Here is a 22,932-nt window from a genome sequence, read left to right as displayed (position 1 = left end):
AAACATGCAATTGAATGCATCTTAGTCAAATCATGATCATGATAGATTAAAAAAGTTTTCTAAATGGTTGTTGGATATCGATAATGGGAAGTTAAGCCTTCCACAAGATGGGATTACAGAAATTGAAATACCAAGTGACTTACTAATTTTTAATTATCTAGATCTAATAAGTGCAATTGTTTTAGCAACATATCCTGATCTTATTGATAATCTATTAGATGTTGATTATTTCAATGATATGGAAATACTTACACCAATGATTGATTGTGTCAACCAATTGAACGATTACCTATGTTCCATTTTGCCTGGTGAATCAGTTGAGCACTTGAGCTGTGATTATGTTTGCAAATCTTCTAGAGATAGTGATTCTTTTAATGATCTTTACACCACTGAGTTTCTAAACACTATTAATAATTCTGGATTACCTCTTCATAAACTTGTCTTGAAGGTAGGTTCCCCAATCATATTATTAAGGAACATTGATCAATCATTTGGTCTTTACAATGGAACAAGATTGAAGGTAACTATGCTTGGTGAAATGGTCATTCAAGCCATAACAATGAGTGGCTCTCATAAGGGTCAAAAGGCTCTTATTCATAGAATGGATATGAATCCTTTAGAGAATAGATGGCCTTTTCTTATGCAAAGAAGACAATTTCCAATTATTCTTTCTTTTGCTATGAAAATAAACAAGAGCTAAGGTCAATCTTTACGACATGTTGGGTTATATTTGCAAAAGCCTGTATTTATAACGGCCAACTATATGTTGTTTTGTCTAGAGTGAGGAGTATAGATGGGCTAAAGATACTTTTTAATCATAGTAATCAACAAATGTCAAGGACAACTAATGTTGTTAACGGAGAGATATTTTGATTTTTGGAATGAATACACAACCAAGGTTAATTATTGTGTATTATTTAATAGTCAATAATTATTTTTCTTTTCTTCAGGTCTGTGCATTGTTGCCATATCACTACGAATGATAGAGATGTAATGTATTGTTTACAATTCATCATACAAATCAATTTAGTGAAGGACTTAATTTATCATTTTCTATATTTATTGCTCCCGTGCATCACATGGGATACCATGCTAGTTATAAGAAAATAATTATTTAATATGATAAAATAAATTTTTAAATCAATAAGAGAGTATAGAAGTGGAATTTTCAACGTCAACAAACACCACTTCTCTGATTTTGTTTATTAAGTAATATGATATATTACTTAAAATTATTAATTAAATAAATTATAATATAAAATAATTATTTAATCTAATAAAATAAAAAAATAAAATCAATAATAAGGTAGAGATGTGGCATTTTCAAGCTCAAGAAATTCCACCTCTCTGCTTTTTACTTATTAAATAATAGTATATATTAATAATTAATATTAATTAAATAAATTATAATAAATAATATTTTATCTTATAAATAAATAAATAGTGAAAAAGAAGAGAGGTGGCGTTTTCAAGTTTGGAAATGCCACCTCTCTTCATTTTTTATTAAATATTATTATATACTAATTATAAATACTAAATAAATGAATTACAATAAAGTAATTATTTAATATGATAAAGCAAAATTCTAAATCAATAAGGGAGTATAGAGGTAGCATTTTCAAATTTAGCGAACACCATCTTTCTAATTTTATTTATTAAATAATATAATTTATTTATTAAAATTGTTAATTAAATAAATTATAATAAAATAATTATTTAATATGAGAAAAAATAATAAATCAATAATAGGACAGAGAAGTGATATTTCCAAACTTAAAAAATGCCACCTCTTTGCTTTTTAATTATTAAATAGTAGATATATTAATAATTAATATTAACTAAATAAATTATAATAATTATAATAAATAATATTTTATCTTATAAAAAATAAATAAATAATGAAAAAGAAGAGAGGTGGAATTTTCAAGTTGGAAAACGCCACCTCTCTTCATTTGTTTATTAAATATTATTATATATTAGTTGTAATTACTAAATAAATAAATTATAATAAAATAATTATTTAATATGATAAAATAAAATTTTAAATCAATAAGGGAGTATAGAGATAGCATTTTCAATCTCAACAAATGACACTTCTCTGATTTTTTTATTAAGTAATATAATATATTAATTAAAATTGTTAATTAAATAAATTATTAAATTTGATAAAATAAAGTATGGTTAACAATGGACTTGGGATTCAATATTTGAACTACCTTCTAGCCGCTTGGGTATGTTGGCACTTCTTTGCTTCCTGTAGTATCTACGACGTTGGTGCTTCTAATGCATTTATGCTCGATCATTATCATTCGCTACTATTTATGCTTTTGACCCTGAGAACAAGGTTAGTTTTAAGGGGAAGGAAATGGAATGTCATGATATTGGGCTTTTTTTTTTTAAGAAAAGAGGTATGGGCTGGGCTCAAAAGGATGTCAAAGTCAAAGGGTCTCATTGATTATGGAGTTTTTCTTCTCTTGCCTTCCATGACTTATTTCCTTCTTTTCTAGTATCTCTGTGCCTGCTCTATCCTTTATGTTTTCTTATTTCTATTACACCAAGCCAAACTGAATTAATTCGAATGACTAAAAATATTGACACACAATAATGATTTTTAAATTTGGAAGTAGGAAATTGGTTTCAACTATTAGAAGTACATGTTTAACATTTTTAAAAGTATAAATATTCCAGATTATTGAATTGTCATATTGTAATACTAGATTATAAATAATTAAACCGGAATGATAGAATTTCCATAACTTGGCTGCTAAATCATGGAAATGCGGGAAGCACATGCTTAATATATAATGTAGATTATCATAATATGAACAAAAGCAATCCAAATCAAACCAAACGCAGAGAAACCAAATTCAAACTAGCCACATGATAAAACCAAGCAACTAATATTCGCACTTAGCACATGACGATATAATTAAGCATCAAAAATTTATAGCAGTAATATAATACTAATAGTATAGTATGATCCTAAAAGCCGTCAACAAAAGCACGGACAGTGTTGGTAGTAGTGAAGACGAAGACGGCGAATCCTACAATAGTCGAACTTGTTCTCCAAAGATCACGAAAATATGTAAACTTGAGGTGATTCCATGCACTATCGCAATATCCCCAGGCTGCTCTAATCATGTGGTTGTAAATGCTTGAGTTTATCACCCATCCTTTGTTTAGCTTCTTGATTAAAGTGACCAATTCCTCATTAGTGTCCAATGTATGGACCAACACATATTTGTCAACAAGCAAAGCCACATCTTCTGGAGTGTCAATGAGATCATTAAGCAAACGAACATAGGCGCTGAAATGATGCTGATTCGGATTATAGTGATATTGTTCGAAAGCAATGATGTTTCGCAAAATAACTTCGGCTAAGTCGTCTATGATTATTTTTGGGAATTCCAAATATGGTTTTCCAGACCAAGCGTTGAATCTGATGTCAATCAAGCTTCTGTCATTGACTTGTTTAAAGTTTATCCCTACCTCCTTCAATTTCGTTGCACTCTTTAGACCAGGGATTTGTTGACCCCTGTTGTTGTTTGAACGAGATCCATGTGGAGCATCATGAAAATAATCTGGAAGGCAAAGGTATCTGACGAGATCCGCGAAATGTTTGAAGGAATCATGGCGTACTACGCGTTCTTTTTCCTTTTGGTTCCCTAAACATATTGGCAGATTGCTGAAGTAGTCAAGGCAGAGGTTTCGAAACCTTGGATACTCTTGATCTTTTGGTTTGGGTGTGCCATCATGACTGATAAATCTTTTATATAGCTCCTCTAAGACGAAAAATGGAAGCTGATTTTCAACAAGTAACAAGTCTCGCTGGATGGTCTGAAAATACGAAGGTGTATTTAATGGATAATCATCTTCTTTGGGAGTTGCTGGTGGTGATGAGTTCCTCAAAAAGTGCTCCAATATAAAGACAGCATCCTCCAATATGATTTCACAGATTTTCTTTGTGCGCCAATGATTGGAATGTGGATACTGATTGACAATCATTTCAAAATTACTCTCAATGAAATCTTTATAGTTATGCTGCAATGTTTCCATGTTCTGCACACGACTGGAGAAATCCTTTTTGTATTTAACTTTGTGCTGCTGCATTTCCGTGCAAGGAGCAAGGTAATAGTGAATAGGGCCAATGGAAACTAATAAAGGAGTATAAGCTTCTGGATTCAGCTTCCGAAGAATCTCAGGAATCTTGCTGCAACACTCTGTTGACATCGGATCTGTTGGGATGTGAATCGAGATCTCTCCCTGCATTAATGATCTAGATGGATTTATGTCCTAATAATATAAGCAATAATTACCTTCTAGCAAACTACTTCCTAAGACATTTCTAAACACATCACTAGAATTAAAGAAAGGTGGTTAAGTCATTAATTTTATTTAAAAATAAAATAAACTTCAAATTTTACTAATGAGAACTTTTAAAATTTGCATTACATTTTTTTTACAGTAAATGAGTTTAAATAGGTTTGGATTAACAGTAAATTTTACAAAATGTTTTCCATTATCATTACGAGGGAGTAAATACTCTTTTGGTCCACACAAAAACAAATAATGGTGGTTAAATGGAATTTTCTCATTAAAAATGTATAAAATTTGTAGTACTTTTTTAAATATATTCTTCTCAAAAGTCAAAGTTATGTTAACTAGCTATAATATTTAATTGCACACATGGGTAAATAAAAAATATACTCCCTCCGTTAAAAAATATAAAATATTTTTAACCAAATCTCACCCCTTAATAAAATAGTTACCTACTTTCAAACTAACCCTATTTTTCTATATTTATTCCTGTTAAATACCATATAATAAATATAAAGTCATTATCTATAAAGGCACTTTAAAAAAAAAAGACAATAATTACCCTTTAAAAAAATAAAAATACTTTACATTTTTTAATATTCAATTTTTTAAAAAATGTTTTATATTTTTAAACAAATGGAATAACTTATACCACTTATCATCCTCATATAACCACAAATTGAAATCAAAATAAGGGGAAAAAAGCCTAAATAGGAGCGAAATTATTCCTCGTGATTTGCAAAAAGATTCCTTATTGTAAGAAGAAAAATATACACATCAATCGAGGTTTAAGAAAACCATACTAGCTGAAATTGAGATGAAATTCATTGACGGCGCATTTTATTACTCTCCTAATTTTACTTTAAGAAAAATTTATCATTTTTTTGCTCAAAAAAAAAATTATCATTTAATCCTTATAGCTTTGATCTAATTGTAATTTAATTATTAAATTTTAATTTATTATAACTCATTTCTTATAATTTTGATTCCATTGTAACTCAATCCCTCAACTTTGATTATTACAACTCAGTCCCTATAGTTTTAACTATTGAAATATTAGTCTCTATATTTTTAAAAATTAAATTATAAAGATTAAAATTATGTTAAAATTTAGAACTAATATTTTAAATTACTAAATCCTTTTAATCTTTTTATTGCAAAGATTAAAATTTTAAAATAGTTTTAATCTTTATAATTTTATTTTTTAAAATATAGGGACCAATATTTAAATGTTTAAAATTATAGGAACTGAGTTGCAATAGTCAAAATTGATGGATTGAATTACAACCGAGTCAATACTATAAGTATCAAATTATAATAAATTAAAATTTAAGAATTAAGTTTATCTGTGTCAAAATTATGAAGATAAAATGATTAATTTTTTTTTCATAAGATTTTTTTTTGTATAATATTAACTTTCAAAAAGAACTTTTCACTTTATACGGGGAGGGAGAAAAAGAAAATATCTAAAAAGTAAAATAATGAAGGAGTATTAAATAACGAGACGAAAAGTGCATTAAATAAAACAAACTAAAGAGAAAAGCATAGATTTTGTAGGGTTGGAATATGAACCTGATGATCCGCCATTTCCAACAAACGAAGCCTTTGCTAACGCCTGCCTTTGCTTCGTCATATACAATATTGCGCAGATATATATATATATATATATATATATAATTAGCCCAGGGCAAGCGTAAACATTTCTCGAATTGGACACGTGGCAGTGCGTGTATCACGCACCTAAAGGAAATATCCTCTAGAACCAAATATGAAATATCATTGTGCTTGTAATCTCATAGTAAGGTGGGCCTTGTAATCTTATCTCAAATTACAGTAAAGTCGGTCGGAAATTATTGTTGATGGCGGGTTGTTAATTAACCACGTTTTTTATTTCTAACAAAAAGTTACCGCAATTTCTTTTCTTGGCTTAAAATGCAAATTTATCAAAGCTTTTACAGATATAACTCATATTATAAAATTAAATTAAATAAATAATTTAATATTTATTTTATTTTATATTATAACTTATTTATTATATTTATTAATTATATACAGTTTTATATCAATAATAAATTCCTGATAAATTTTTAAATTTTTAATGATAATTTTTTTGTATATCAATATAAACGTTCTTAAATTTTTAAAAATTTAATTCACTTTTTTTTAGTATAAGATTCCTTTCAACCAGAACCAATTTATCCGAATTTATCTTGAACGTTTTTTGTTAAAATTTTAATTAATATCCTAAAAAATGTTTAAAAGTCCACTGTCCCAATCTTTTTCAAAACGTTACAATATCTGCAGAAGTGGATAATTAGTTCAAAAGGGTCAGAGCTAGATGGGTTCAATTCTTTGCCCTGCCGCCCATTTTCCCTAATGTCTCTGTCTCACTCTTCAGTAGGGCTAATAAGGGATTCAACGGCACTGAAGTTTGACCTAATTTAAAGTTTAATCTTTTTTATAAAAAAAATTAATTTAGACAATTTATAATTCAATCTTGTCTCATGATGACTTAAAAATTAATAGGATCAAACTTAATTCATGAGACTAGGAGACTGGTCCTGTTAACCCGATACTCACATAGCTATTTTTTTTCTTTTTCTCTATAAGAGACAATAATTTATTTCAACCTGATAAACTTAATTAAGATAATAAAATTACTTATAATCATAATAAATTCAAAATAATTTTCAACAACAAGAAAAAATATTTCAATTACAGTTTAGATTATTTAAATTATAATTTCAATAAAAACAACACTCAACAAACTTCAACAACACTACATTACAACAATAATGTAGAAACAAACTCAATAAATTTTTATGTAATCATCTCTTTAGCGTCAATTATACTTGAACCATTTGCCAAAAAAAAAATTATAATTATATTAAATAAATTAATAGGATTGGACTAAACTAAATGATTTAGATGCCCAGTCTTCTGTCTAGTCCAACTTAAATAAATAGTCTAATTTTTTTAATTTTTTTAGTCTTAAAAAGACTAGTGTTTATAATAATTGAATAAGACATGACCATTTTGAATTGGACTGGGTCAGGTCGGATTAAAAAAATTTTATACTGCCCTACTCTTCAGTGTAGTTTCTGGGGTTTCGAAGCACTACGGGCATGTTATATGGGGACAGGTTTTGGACGAGGAGGCCGAGGGATTGAGGTTGTCAGACATGGAATTGAGCGCAAATCCTCTGAAGAATTTAAGATGAGTTGAGTTTGGTTGAGCCCTATGGCACTAGAAAACCCAGAAGAAAATATAGGGGAGCTCAATGAGTGGGATAGGGAAGTTGATGTGAGTTCTGAAGCTTGAGTCTCTGTTGAGTTTGATGAAGGTGGAAGACAAAAAGAAGACACTGGTTAATTTTTAAAAAAGGTCAGGCGGCTGCAAACCTAACAATTAAAGTCAAACAGACAGTCAACACTGTACGATGACATTGCACTTTTTTTTTTTTTTTTAAAGTTCAATTATAGCATCACTCCAAAAAAGGTTTAAAATATTAAGTTTCTTGTAAAAAAGTTCCAGGACTTTTTACCGTTTAGCCTTTTTTTCTATTTTTTAGCCGATACCATTTAGCCATATAATATATAATGTAGATGATTAATATGAACAAAAGTAATCCAATAATCAAACCAAAAGTAGAGTAACCACAATCAAATTAAACCAAACAATTGAGCAAATATATTAGCACTTCGCATTCCACCATATAATTAATAAGCAACGAACATAACACAAATGTAATAGTTTGATCCTAAAAGTCATTAAGAAAAGCAAAACAACTCTTTCCTCACGTATGGTCGAATCTGCCACATGGATCGCAAAGTGGGAACTTCTAGATATATGCAATATTATATCACAACTAATTAAATTTAAATGGTAGAATTATTGTGATAACTTAGCTGTTGAATCACAGGATAAATACATTAATTAAAGCATAATAGTCATGTAGATGAAACTCACACTAAAATAATTATACACAAACACAACACAACTCAATCCTAGAACCTAGATGGACCTACTTATACACATAGATGATTAATTTAATAGAAACAAAAGCAATCCAAATCAAACGAAGACAAAAGAAATCGTTAATTAATTAATTAGCCTCAAATAAACATAAGGCAAAACACTTAAATAGCACGATCCTAATCAAAGTCTTTAAGAAAAGTACGGATAGCGTTAGTAGTACCGAAGATGAAGACAGCGAGTCCACTATAGTCGAACTTGTTCTCCAAAGATCACGAAAATATGTTAACCTGAAGTGAGTCCTTCCACTGTCGTAATGCCTTTTGACTCGTTCAATGAGATCGTTGTAAGTGCTTGACTTTACCACCAATCCTTTGGATAGCTTATTGAATAAAGTGACCACTTCCTCATTAGTGTCCAGTGTATGGACCAAAACATCTTTGTCAGCAAGTAAAGCCACATCCTCTGGAGTGTCAATGAGATCTCTAAGCAAACGAACATAGGCACTGAAGTGATGCTGATTTGGTTTGCAGAAAAACTGTTCGAAAGCAATGATGTTTTGGAAAATAACTTCAGTCGAGTCGTCTATGATTAGTTTTGGGAATTCAAAATATGGTCGACCGGAGAGGATATTCCGAGAGTTGAATCTGATGTCAATTAAGCTTCTGTCATGAACCGGTTTAAAGTTTATCCTTGCCTTCTTCAATTTCGCTGCACTCTTTAGACCACGGATTTGGGTTGAACCTGATTCGCTCTTTTTAGTGTTGTTTGAACCATATTCAAATGGAGTATCATCAAAATAATATGGAAGGCAAAGATATCTAATAAGATCTGTGAAATGTAAGAAGGAATGTCCATTTTCCTGCTTCTGGGTTATCTTGCCTGAACATATTGGCAAATCGCTAAAGTAGTCAAGGCAGAGGTCTAGAAATAATCTTGGATACTTTTGATCTTTGGGTTTGGGTGTATCAATTTGACTGATGAATATTTCATATAGCTTCTCTAAGATGAAAAATGGAAGCTGATTTTCAATAACACTACAAAAAAATAACTTTTAGTAACAACACTAAAAAGTCGCTACTAATTCTCCACTTTCAGTGGCGACAGTAAAAGTCACAGCTGAAAGTGTGAGTTTCTACAGCAATATTTGAAGTCGCCATTGAAATAGTGACTTTCTGCGGCGACTATACAAGATATAGTCGCCCCTGAAAATTGAAAATCAGCGGCAACTTTCTAGTGTTACCGCTGATTGTCAACATATTTTAAAATATGTTATAATTTTTTTAAGAAACTTATGTTAAAAGTATCAGCGAAGACATACAAGTTGTCGCTGAAAGTTGAGAATCAGCGATGACTTTTTAGTGTCGTCGCTGATTGTCAACATATTTTAAAATATGTTATAATTTTTTTTAAAAAATTTATATTGTAAGTGTCAGCGGCGACATACAAGTCACCGTTAAAAGTTAAGAATTAGCGGCGACTTTTTAGTGTCACCGCTGATTGTCAACATATTTTAAAATATGTTATAATTTTTAAAAAAAAAACTTATGTTGTAAGTGTCAGCGGCGACATACAAGTCATCGTTGAAAGTTAAAAATTAGCGGCGACTTTTTAGTGTCACTGCTGATTGTCAATATATTTTAAAATATGTTATAATTTTTTAAAAAAGCTTATGTTGTAAGTTTTAGTGATGACATACAAGTTCTCACGAGGAGAAAGAAGGTGAAACACATGGCCTTAATAGAAAATAGGAGAATGAATAGCAAGTGGTGGTGTTTTAGTTTTTCTTTTTTTCTTTTTTTAACCTTTTTGAATAGCCACATCAGATGTGGCATGCCAAATTTAAGCATGATCGTCAAAAACCAAAGATTAGTGGTCAATGTGGGCCTTTTGTCATGGTGGGCCAAAATTATCTGATTTTAAAAAATGTTGAGGCTACATTATGCCTTTTGTTAGAATACCATCAGTGCTTTTTCGAAAACATTCCAGATAAATTTGTAAATTTATATATGTGAACACCGTATTTTGTGTAAATTCTAATAAATAAATAAGGTAATATTCATAATAAAATAAAAAAAATAAGAATGAAAATAGAAAAATATTTTATTTTATAACAAAAGAAATAAATAAATAAAAAGTTAAAAGGTACTCCTCCATTCGAAAATGTAAGGTATTTTTAACCGAATCTCACCCCTCAATAAAGTGATTACCTACTTTCAAACTAACATTATCTTTTCATATTTATCTCTATTAAAGACCCTATAATAGATATAAAGTTACTATCAATAGAGGCATTTAAAAAAAATGATTACACCTCAAAAGACTAAAAGTAACTTATATTTTTAAATATCTAACTTCTCAAAAAATGCCTTATAAGAGTACTGAATATGAAAATAATAAAACATGACATAAATATAATCAAGCTAGATCATGATCTAATAATGAGCTATAAATATTTGAATATCTTAAAATAATATAATAATCAGAATATTATCTAATATTATGATTTCAAGATTTCAAGATAGCATAACCTAATATCTAATATTAAGATTTAAAGATTTCAAAATAATACAATAATCAAGATAAAGTAATAGATAAGATAACAATTAATCTCCAAATAATAATAACAAAACAATATATAAAAAACATTGATTCCTCATTATATCTATTAGGATTTTACCTAACCTATTTGCTATGGGAGACTTTTAGAACTCTCATAAATTATCAAGTTAATTAATTTAGCTTACATTATATGATTTTACCTAATTTGTTTGTTATGAGAAACTTTCAAAATCCTCATAAATTTTTAAGTTAATTAATTTAGCTTACATTATATGATTTTACCTAATCTATTTTTTATGAGAAACTTTCAGAGTCCTCATAAATTTTTAAGTTAATTAATTTGGTATACATGGGAATAAATTTTCAACATGTACATCTATAAAGCGATTTATATTCTTCTGATTATGTGAGACTTTCAGAGTATACACAAGCTTATAAGTTAATTAATTTATAATCCTCTATAGCTATAAATTATTGCATATACATAGTTTTAAAATCATCAATTGTGTGAGACTTTCAAAGTCCCCACAAATTTATAAGTCAACTAACTTCTTTTACACAGCAATAAATTATCTTACATACATATTTTAAAATATTTTATTCTTATTTAAAAACATAAAATATTTTCCTAAAAATAAATAAAATAAAATAAATCATATTTGGAAGATTGATTTTGGGATACATGAAATTTTCATAAATCTTATCAAAATATTTTCCCAAAAATTTTTCTTAGGATTTTGCTACAAATAAAGAAATCAAATATTTTCATGAATAAAAAATACAAACCAACATTAAAAATATTTTATAAAAATTAATAATTGATATTTTCCTAAAAAAATTCTCAACTAAGGGGCACGCATTTTTACCCCGAACTACGTGAGCTTTGATTCCTTAAAATGGTATGTAGGCCCTAGGGTTCATCCTAGATCAAGTCTAACTTGTAAATAAATAAAAAAATTTCCTTTTACTTTTTTTATCTTATTGTTTTATTAAGGATAATTAATATATTTTTTAAGGCCATATAAATTTATATAGTTATTTAAGATAATTATTCATATGAATGAGTGTTGTGGGGTGTCTAATACCTTTCCCTTATACAATCAACTTCGTTACTCTTTTTCTCTTCATGTAGACCACATGTTAAAAAAGTTTTCAAAAATTTTTTTAAAATTTTGGTGGCGACTTTCAAATATTTATTTTTCATTCGATTTCCTCCTCGAGAAATTCTGGATTGGGTGCGACAATATTGTAGCCCTTTTTACATTTATACCCTTCAACAATGCATTGATATGTCACTTCATCAAGTCATTGTATTATGCATGTTTGGTATATGGAAAAATGCTTTCTACAAAGGAAATGGGAAATGTACCTATGTCATATTCTGTCTAGATACATTCTCTCTTTCTTTCTAGAAAGCATTTTTCTATTTATACCAAACATGAAGGGCGTGTCTTTCATCCTATGATAGAAATGCTTTTTCATCCTATATGATGGAAAGTATCTAAAAAAAATGTGGACAATTTTTTAATAGCCTATTGCTGGAATCTATTTCTAACTTATAAAGTTCATAGTCGGTCTGTTTTTAATTAATCCTAATATTTTGTATTGTTAGGGATAATTTTAATAGTGATTTAGGATTCAATTGCATGTGTTTTGAAGTAATTTAGGAGGTTGAAGTGTTGAAAATTAACAAATTGGTTGTTGTGGGCGGAGTTGAATAGTTGGTGGTTAAATAGGTTCTTTTGGGTATGATTCCAGTATTGATTGAGTTTAATTTATTATTTGTGTAAGTAACTTAATAAACAAGGAAAACATGAAGTTTTGGAAGTCAAACAAGTTACTTTGAATTTGATGGGACTTTATGTTTGTGTAGAACTATTACTAAGAGATGGTTAAGTCAGATAAGTGAGTTATTTAGTTATTTGAGAAAATTTAGTTCCATGCATGCGTGAAACATGCAAAAAGGGGCTGTTTGAGATTTGTTGTTTAAAGACAAATGGGGCTTATTTGACTTTTATATACATGTGTGTGTGTGTGTTTATATGCGCGCGCGCACAATATATATATATATATATATATATGTTTACTGTCAAAATATATATATATATATATATATTTTAATTATTTTGCTAATAATCTTTTCGCAATCCCTAAGTTTGAATTGTTGTTAAGGTTTTGGATTGTCATTGCTTGCATATATTTGGGTTAAATTGTTGACTTCCAATAACTGTTTGTATGTTTAATGGAAATTAAATCTTATAGTTGTGTGATATATTGATGTTTGATGCATGATCTTAGGCTGTAAATTTTGGATTTAAATCAAGTTGGAATTAGTCAATTTAGGTGAAGTTTTCTTTTTTCAATATTTTCTCTCATCTTATTATTTTTTATAAAATATAAAATCTTCTTTCTCTTTCTTAAAAAAAGGAAAACTTCACAAAAATTCACAAATCCCAATTTTAGAGGATTTGAATCCGTAAAGTTTAGCTCAATATGGTAATATAAAGAGCGATTTTGAACTTCTATAAAAGAAGGCTACAAAAGAACCAACAAAAACTTGACTTTTCTCACGTTCTGTAACACAGCCAATGAATTTGTTCAAAGTTATTAACTGGTTGTTAATGAAAAATTATTAGATTTTACTCAATATGTACAAATCTAAGGGGCAATTTGTTTACCCATCAGATTTATTTCTTTAATGTATTATACAATGCGTACAAATCAAGTCAAAAATGTTTAGATATTTAAAGAGTGAGTTTTGAACTTTTAGTAAAAGACAATAAAAGAATCAATAATTTAAAAACCAGACTATATAGACAGTCGGATCGTTGATTAGAGTCATTAATGGCTGGGTTTGGAACAAAAAATTGTTTTTATGATTGAATCAAATTGGACCAAAATTGAGCTACTATTGAGCAGAAAACCAAAGTTGAACCAAGAACTGGAGCGATTTTTAAAAAACTAAACAGTTTTAAATATAATATTAAAAAAGTTTAAAAATTTAAAAAAATTAAAAATTTAAAAATTAGATCGTATTAATAGCCAACTTTATTTTTTAGATAATTCATATGTATAAAATATAATTTGAGACCTTTTTTTTTTATAAAGATGTTAACAATTATATATGTAAATACAAATATTTTTGAGTCTACTCATATCTAATTTAATTAAAATTTACTTATATTTCATGAGTTAATATAATTTACAATATTATTAATTTACAATTATTTTATTAACATACTATATTTTTTCTTGTATTTATTTTATATATATTTTATATTAATTTTATTTGATTATTAGGTCACTAGTTCGATCAAATTGGACTAGTTCGATCAAATTAGACCATGCAATCGTTGGTATTTCTAATTCAATGTCCAATTTCATTCTGAAAATATTAGAAAAAACTAACAAAAACTTGAACTTTTCCACGTTCTCTAATACAACCTGTCTTTGTCCAAGTTGACTGGTTGTTAATTGAAAAAAAAAAAGGATTTGATAAATGTGTGCAAATCTAATGGACTACTTGTTCACCTAATCAAATTTTCGTTTCCTTCAAGTATTATTTAATGTGTACGCATCTTGTAGAAAAGTTTAAATATTTAAAAAGCGAGTTTTGATTTTCTGGTTAAAAAACCAACAAAAGCTTGACTTTTGAACTGTCTCTAATACAACCAGTCAGATTGTCCAAGTTGACTAGTTGTTAATGAAACAAAATTAGGTTTTGCTCAATGTGTACAAATAGAATTGAGTATTTGTTTACCTAATCAAATTTATAATTCCTTCATGTATTGTTCAATGTGTGCAAATATAATGGAAAAGTTTAGATAATTTTTTTTTTGAACAAAGAAAAAAGTTTAGATATTTAGACAGTGAATTTTGGTAAAAGGCAACCAAAGGACCAACAAAAACTTGACTTTTTACACGTTCTCTGGCACAACTAGTGAATTTGTCATTGTTGACTGGTTTGTTAACCAAAAAACAGAGTTTTGTTCAATGTCTACAAAGCTAATGGACTATTTGTTTACCAAATCAAATCTACACTTCTTTCATGTAGTATTTCTATGTGCACAAATCTAGTGGAAAAGTGTAGATATATATTTAAAGAGTGAGTTTTGAGTTTCGTGTGAAAGGTAATGGAAGAACCAATAGAAACATGACTTTTTGCACATTCTCTAATATTGTTAATGAAAAAAAAAAATAGGTTTTGCTCAATGTATAAAAATCTAACTGACTATTTGTTTAACTAGACAAATTTACATTTGTTCAAGTTGACTTCTTGTTAAAGAAAAAAAAAATTAGGCTTTGCTCAATATATACAAATCTGGTGAAAATGTTTAGATATTTAAGGAGTAAGTTTTGAACTTCGAGTAAAATGTTTTTTAAAAAAAATAACAACAAAAACTTGACTTTTCGCGTATTCTCTAACGTTGTTACTGAAAATGATTAGGTTTTGCACAATGTGCACAAATCTAAGGGACTTTTTTTTTATTCAATCAAATTTACATTTGTCCAAGTTGACTAGTAGAATTAGTGAAAAGAGTTCACACATTAGGGAGCAATTTTTAAAATGATGGTGAAATTGAAGGGATTATTGCACATAAGATATAAACTAGATGGTTTAAATAGAGAAAGCTTATAAGGAGTTATTTGTGATTAGTAGGTATATAATAAAATTAAAGAAAAATTTTATCAAACTATTATAATACCAATCATGTTATATGGTAGTAAATATTGAGCTTTAAAGAGACAACGAAAATATAAAGTTGCAATAGCATATATGAGAATCTTGAGTTGGATATGTGGAGATACACAAAAAGATAAAATTCAAAATGAAAATATATATAAAAAAAATAGGCATGACATCTATTGAAGGGAAGATGGTAGAAAATTGTTTAAAATTATTTGGACATATACAAAGAAAGCTATAAGGGGCACCAGTGAGAAGAGTGCAATAAATAATCTTCACAAACCTTATAAAGAAATGTGAAAGAAAATCAAAGAGAACACTCATGAAAATATTTTAATGAAACCTCTTGATTAACAATATTACCAAAAGCTTGGTTTATAATAAAGCACAATGACATCATACAATCTATGTAACCAACCATACTTAGTGGGATAAGACATTTTGTTGTATTAAACTCAATTGGCAAGTTCTTATAATATAATCTTATCTTATCCAAGTTAAAAATTTGATTGTTCAATTTACATTGCACAGCATAAACAATAATTTTATAGAATTAGAAACTAATAATATATGCCAAAATTATGTATAAGTCTCAAATAAGAGACTTATTTACAAACAAATCCTATAAATTTGCAAAAATACAATCAAGTTTCTTAAAACTTGGTCTAATTTCTTATGAGTGTGAAAAAGCCACAATGCCTCAATTTTAGACCTATCTAGTTTTAAATTACAAAATTTCATTATACTATTGGAATATTTTTAAAATGATAAGTTATCTTTTTAAAAAAAGTCATGTCCTTATAAATAAAGGAATTTCTATGAAGGGATACATATAAAGTTATAGTCACCAAGATCATGTCTCTCTAAATTCAAAAGTCACCCTTGAAGGTTTGTACAAATAAAATGTGTCACTTGTTGAATGGAAATGTAATTCAAGAAAACTGATCTACATATTAAAAGGATATTTCTTTTCATAAAAAGTTATCGTAAATAACCCTTAATTAAATATTAATTATTGAACCATATCGATTCATGAACCAACAAAGGGCTGTGAACCAACATAGGTTATGACTTTTAAATATAGTTTTATTACTTTAAGGTACCATTTTAAGGCATCACTTCAATATCTATAAATACCACTCACTATCATTCATTTTGGAGATCCATTAATTGAAACTCAATGCCTTTATCTTTAAGTGCACCCGAGATAAAATCACATTATCACATTGTAAACACCATTGTTGTCTTAGCTTAAGTCTTGGTGGTGCAAACCATACTCAAGGGTCTTCATTGCATCCTAAAGGAAATTTACCACTAACCTAACTTGCACCTAAAGACTAGACTAGGTGGAGGCAAATTAAGCCTAAAGGAAAATGGTGGCCACACATTAAAGACATTGTGCACAACCTTATATTTATCTCTACATCATTTATTATTCAAAAAGCTATTTTCATGAACAATCTTTAGACTTAAATTTGTGTACCATAAATGGATTATTTTGAAGGGGTTGACAATAATCTCCATGAAGCTATAAGGATTGGAAGGAGGAAACGTTCTCAAATGGCAAAGAAAGATAAAATTCTTTTTTAAAACTTTGAAAGTGGCTTATGTCCTCACCACTCACAAGCTGCAAGAAGGATAACAAGAAAACCCAACCCAAATAAAACATAAGCAAAAAAGTCAAAGAATGATGACTATATTTGCACTAGACATATTCTCAATATGCTTGATGAGTCTGTCCTTTATGTTTATCAATATTTATCCTCTGTAAAGGAACTCTAGGGCAAACTAAAGGCAAGGTACATGAAGAGGATGCAACAAGTAAGAAATTTATTGTTACTTATTTTAATATTACTTATTTTAATAATTGTAGAATGGTTGGTGGGAGATCTATAATAGAACAAATATATGAAAGTCAACATATCTTGAATAATTTCAAACAACACAAAATGCATATAGATGAATATGCATCATTGTCTCCTTAATCATAAACAAACTTCCTCCTTTATGGAAAGACTTCAAAAAGAGTCTTAAATATAAAAAGAAAGATATCTCTCTTGAGTAAAGAGCCATTTTCATCAACAATCTTTAAACTTAAATTTGTGTCCTATAAATGGCTTCTTTGAAGGAGTTAACAATAATCTTTATGAAGTTGTAAGGAATAGAAAGAGGAAATATTCTTAGATGGCAAAGGAAGACAAAATTTCTTCTCATAACCTTGAAAGTGGCTTATGTCCTTACTAATCTCAAGTTGCAAGAAGGAGAAGAAGAACACCCAACCCAAATAAAACATAGGCAAAAGTCTTATGCATAAAAGGATGTATCATTATCTTTTCAATTATAAACAAACTTTTTCCTTCATGAAAAGACTTCAAAAAGAGTCTTAAGCATAAAGAGGAAGATATCTCTCTTATAAAGAAGTATATAGAAAACAAGATGATGCAAAAGATACCAATGTTCACAAGAGGACACATATGGTAAAAGGAAGGGCAATCCTATAAACTGTCAACCAATCAAGCTAATAGCTCAGTTGAGCCGAAAAAAATCATTTGAAAAGTTAGGCCGAATTAGGCCACTTTGGACTAGCGTTCGGACTGGGAATCGAATCTAGTTTTTAAAAATAGGACTGTTCAAAAGAAATACCCTTTTCTTTTTTATTTTTATCAATTTTTTAAGAAAATGACTAATTTTTCTAATCATTTGATGTCATGTTATATCATGTGGCTTGTTAAGTCATGATAAACTTGAAATATTTGGTTTTATTTTTAAGTTAAATAACAATTTCATATTTATATCTTATATTTAGATTATTATGTATAATGTACATATATAATATTTTAATTTCATCATTACATCACCTATTCGACCGTTGGGTTGGACTATACGAATTGTGAACGCTGGCCTTTCCAATCCAATATTCAGTTTCATTCTAAAAACATTGAATACTACCTTCATTATCCTAATACAAAACCAAAATCACCATGGTAGCTTGGGACTAACCCAAGTTAATTACCATTTTAGCACAATCCAATACTCTAATTTCACTACTTTAATTACCTAAATCCCAATATATTGGGTTTTCTCACAATCGATGGGTATATTATCTCCCTTTAACTTTATTTAACTCTCATTAGCTTAAATAATAACAATTATAACACTCAATCAACTAAAATCTCCCTTAAATTGTCTAGGATTTATTAAAAAGCCTAGGCCTAATCCCTTAACTAACTCCTATTAGTCCCACTTAAAACACTAGGTTCAAACCTGTAGCCTTAAGATCCAAAAATATTGTCCACAAGACAAGACCTAGTGAAAAAACCTGTATAGAAGAGGAGGAAGAAGAGAGGTAAAGCTTACCTAAGTGATTTAAATCTCTTAATCCCCTTAAAATACTAATAGACTCATGCCTTAAAAGACCCAAACTTTGGCTCCTACTCCCTCTTCGTTTCTTTCTTTCTTTTTGTCACATAAATGCTAGATTCATGTTTTAAATTTCAGATTTTGTCTATCCACCATGGCAAATGGTACAAAAATGGCAATCTGAAATTGATATTCCATTTAAGCCTAAAAGCCCTAATACCCTTCTGACCTCGATCCAAAGGTTGTAAATCAATCCTTCAATCATATTTGCTGTCTCTAACCATTCTTAAACCATTCTCAAGATTAAATTTACTCAATTATTCTTTACTATCTTAATTAATTAAAGAATTAATTTTTAGGATGTTATAGAAAGATAAAGACAAATCCCAAACACAAAATGCCAACAAGAACAAGGAAAGGAAAGGAATTTTTTGTGTGGAAATGTTTTTCCTTACAAGAAAGATTATCATTTCTATAAAAGAAGAAAGATGAAGAGAACAATTCATCCTCCAAAGACAAAAATCTTTTGTTTTTAATATTTGAGATCTACTTTATTGACAATGATGAGTCATGGTGGGTGAACTTATACTACTATAAAAAAAGGCTTTTTACACTAGTTAAAAAGAATTTTTACACTAATTCTAGAACCAATGTGGGAAGAGAGGATGTAGAAGTCTTAACTTTCTAAACCAGTTAATGGTAAAACTAATGCGAAAAGTTAATCTTATCTAACTAGTCATGTGTGCAAGAACAAAAATCTCTTTGAAATGTTCTCTATATGAAAAATGATTTACGTGTCCAAGTTTAGGGCAAAGGGACCATGGAAATTGAATTCACTTTTTAAAAAAACTTACTTTAAGAGATCTTTATTATGTACCAGAAGTTAGGAAGAATTTAATTTCTATACTCTTACTTAACAAGTTTGGGATTAAATCTGTATTTGATTAGGACTTTGTAATTACCTCTGTCATTAACTCCCAATTATCAAAACTAACACTATTAAACTATTATCAACCTTAGCATATTATTAAAACCATTTATTAAAATAATTAAGAGTTGGGATCCCAAAATTCAATAAAAATTTAATAAAAATACTTTTCTAAAATTAAAGTAATTAGTTATGCAAAAACATGAAAAATTCAACCATATATTAAGCAAAAAGAACAAAACAGACATTTGAATAAATCTACACATGTTCATCACACCTAAGAGTCTATTTACAGTAGCCAACTATGCTTGACTTGCTCATCATGGCCAAGAAAGCTGTTCTTTATGGCCATCATCTAAGGACCCATTTGCTAATGCTATCAAATTACCCTCGCCACAACCATTGCCCCTTATGCTATGGCTTGAGGTATAAAAACCATCTTGTTGTGACCAATGGATTTCCTCATCACAACCACCACTAATACTCACGCTTGTCATAATCACCAATTCATCTCATCACGGTGAGGATTGTATTATAAACATAGTCATAACAAAAATCAATTATCCAACCTCATATACCCATAAATATTCACTCAGACCTCTAATTAGAGAAATCTAAGTTTCACATGTATACAATTAGGTAAGCTAGCTATTAACACTATTTTCATCTCAATCTAATATCATATTAGAATCCTAGAACATTATATGCCAATTTTAAGTACTTAAATTCTTGCACAATAAGAATGCCTCCCCTCTCATTCTATAACACAAGCATAATCATGCATGAACACTCTGTTCTCTAATATATACATATATATATATATATGTATATATTTTTTGCTATAACAAGTACCACATATTAGCCATGACGTTCACACATTTGTATGGTTTGCCTCCTCACTAAAAAATATAAGGCAAACAACTAACAAAATTGCCCAAGATCACACTTGGACTCATATGCAAATGAACATAATCATCACATATACAGAATCATGCATTTATCCTAGAGTTGGAAACTCAGCATTCAGTTGCATAAGATTTAAACTAGAGACTTTACAATTAAAACTCTAGTTCTTGGGAGTTAATGCCTCTTCTTTTGTCTTCACCTTCTTATCCCCTGGAAAACATTAAGTAATAGGAGTGAGATTAAATAATCTCAATAACTAAAAAACTTAACAAGAACATATCAAAGTGTGGCAATTACATACAATAATAACTTAGTATATACAAACACATCATCACATAACTCATGATTTATCATGGCTTGTAGTATTATGCCATGACATATGGCATAGAAAGGGCATTCTAACCTTTGTGCCATGAGCCACAACTTGCGCACATTGCGCTACGATATACATGCCCTGTTATAATAACTTTTTGAAGTAAAATTCAAACGTGCATCATTTTCACATCTGATGTCCAATTGAAGTAATTCAAGAGCTCACTAAGAGTTTATTTGATAATTTAGCTAACAGTACAGTTTCATTATGATTTAATATCGTATAAAGTTAGATTTTAAAACAAATTGATGCATCCAAGAGCTCAAAACACAAGCCCTATACCATTAGCCCATCTCGAGGCTTAAACGAAATCCAATAGACTAATAAACACTTGATTAAACAATAAAACACAATATATAACATCAAACACATGTTTTGACCACTTATGCCCTAATTTCACATAACAAAGCCTATCACCACAGTATCACACATCACCATAACTTAGCCAAATCACTATAACACTTTACCATAAATCATCATTAATATACACATGCATGTCAATTTTAGTTCCACTATATCATATTTCTCAAAACACCATTATAGGCTAAAATTTCTCCAAATATATCATTTATACAAGCGTAATGGATTGCATTACATATATTTACATCATACTTGCACTTTTACTAGTATTACAACACTTTCACCACATGTATCATCAGCACATACAATGCTAGGTTGAAATACAACATACACATGATTTCATACAAGTGTACTATCTCAAAAATGTTATGCATTTCTAGTTGACAACTCAAAATACTTTGTAATTACAAATATATACACAAACCTAAAATATAACTTTAGCATTATACTATATATTTATAGCTAAATAGTTATTCCTTGCCCAATTCTTTCCCTATTTCTCTCTCTAACTCAAAACCTGTAAAACAAAAACCATAAAGTGAGATAAACATATCAATAACTAGGATAATCTATACTATCGATTAACATGCAAAATTATAAACAAGTTACATAAATAGATATTTAAAAGATACTCGTAAAGGAAGTGACAAATTGCCATAATATCATGCATGATCCTATCTATTCAAACCTCTAGTACTCCCAATTAAACCTATAGGCTACCTTACAAGACAAAAACTATATATCTAGTTAGAGCTTACCTTTCATAGTAGAACTGCCTATCCAAAAGCTTCATAATCCACTTTTAGACTACAATCTTCCCCTATTACAAGTAATCAAGGTGTTGTTAATCTAACACCACATCTTACAAATGCTAAGTAGCATAGTTCTCCAACATTGTACTCTTTCAAGCATTACCAAGAGTATACACTACACATGACACCTTGAGATGTCAATGGTACCATATAAATTTTAATCACCACTATCTCCAATTGGGTAAGTTCCTACCCTTACTAAATATATACTATAAATCACCACTAAGTCATGCATATGCAATTTCCTACAATCATTATCAATTTTCCATATTACCATGCCAAATAATCATGCTTTACTGTCTATTTTAAAACATAACTACTACTTTTACCTTCGATTTAAACTACAATTTAGCAAGCCATGACTTTATGCCTTTCAAAAGCATTCTACTTTGTAAAGCATATACATATTTAAGTATAATCTACTTTGTACTAATGCTACTGACTCGTAAATAACTTTACAAGCTAATAAATAATATAAATTATTTGGTTATCTCAACCTCTTTGTCACAAAAAGGGTCACCTATGGCACATATTTGTTATAGTCACTTGTTTAACCTCGAAAGTATTCCTAATTACCCAATCTAAAATATAAAGCACTATATGTTAATTTCTCAACTTAACATAAGTACTTTTAGCTAAATTTAACCCAATT

General features: G+C 28.9%; 2 protein-coding genes across 2 annotated transcripts; both read right to left on the bottom strand.

Moving 5' to 3' along the window:
* Positions 1 to 2,982: 2,982 nt before the first annotated feature.
* Positions 2,983 to 5,924, bottom strand: LOC129312636 (UPF0481 protein At3g47200-like). Its single transcript, XM_054955310.1, has 2 exons — positions 5,890 to 5,924; positions 2,983 to 4,263 (listed from the first exon to the last, which is right to left on the bottom strand). Exons 1-2 carry the CDS (start codon positions 5,902 to 5,904, stop codon positions 2,983 to 2,985), a joined length of 1,296 nt encoding a protein of 431 aa, XP_054811285.1. The 5' UTR covers positions 5,905 to 5,924.
* A 1,778-nt stretch (positions 5,925 to 7,702) lies between these two features.
* Positions 7,703 to 9,452, bottom strand: LOC129313938 (uncharacterized). Its single transcript, XM_054957326.1, has 3 exons — positions 9,410 to 9,452; positions 8,583 to 9,174; positions 7,703 to 7,718 (listed from the first exon to the last, which is right to left on the bottom strand). Exons 1-3 carry the CDS (start codon positions 9,450 to 9,452, stop codon positions 7,703 to 7,705), a joined length of 651 nt encoding a protein of 216 aa, XP_054813301.1.
* Positions 9,453 to 22,932: the final 13,480 nt, after the last annotated feature.

Source organism: Prosopis cineraria, unplaced genomic scaffold (genome assembly GCF_029017545.1).
Source record: "Prosopis cineraria cultivar Desert tree isolate PC_DT_omini unplaced genomic scaffold, ASM2901754v1 PC6, whole genome shotgun sequence".
NCBI classification, from domain to species: Eukaryota; Viridiplantae; Streptophyta; class Magnoliopsida; order Fabales; family Fabaceae; genus Prosopis; species Prosopis cineraria.
This window is presented reverse-complemented; position numbering and strand designations above follow the sequence as displayed.

Bases quoted from the DNA above. Each gene is read 5' to 3' on its own strand.
- LOC129313938 (XM_054957326.1), bottom strand. From the start codon at position 9,452: ATGGCGACTTCAAATATTGCTGTAGAAACTCACACTTTCAGCT. The intron at 9,175-9,409 runs GTGACTTTTACT...CAATATGTTCAG, and splicing joins AGAAACTCACACTTTCAGCT to GCAAGATAACCCAGAAGCAG.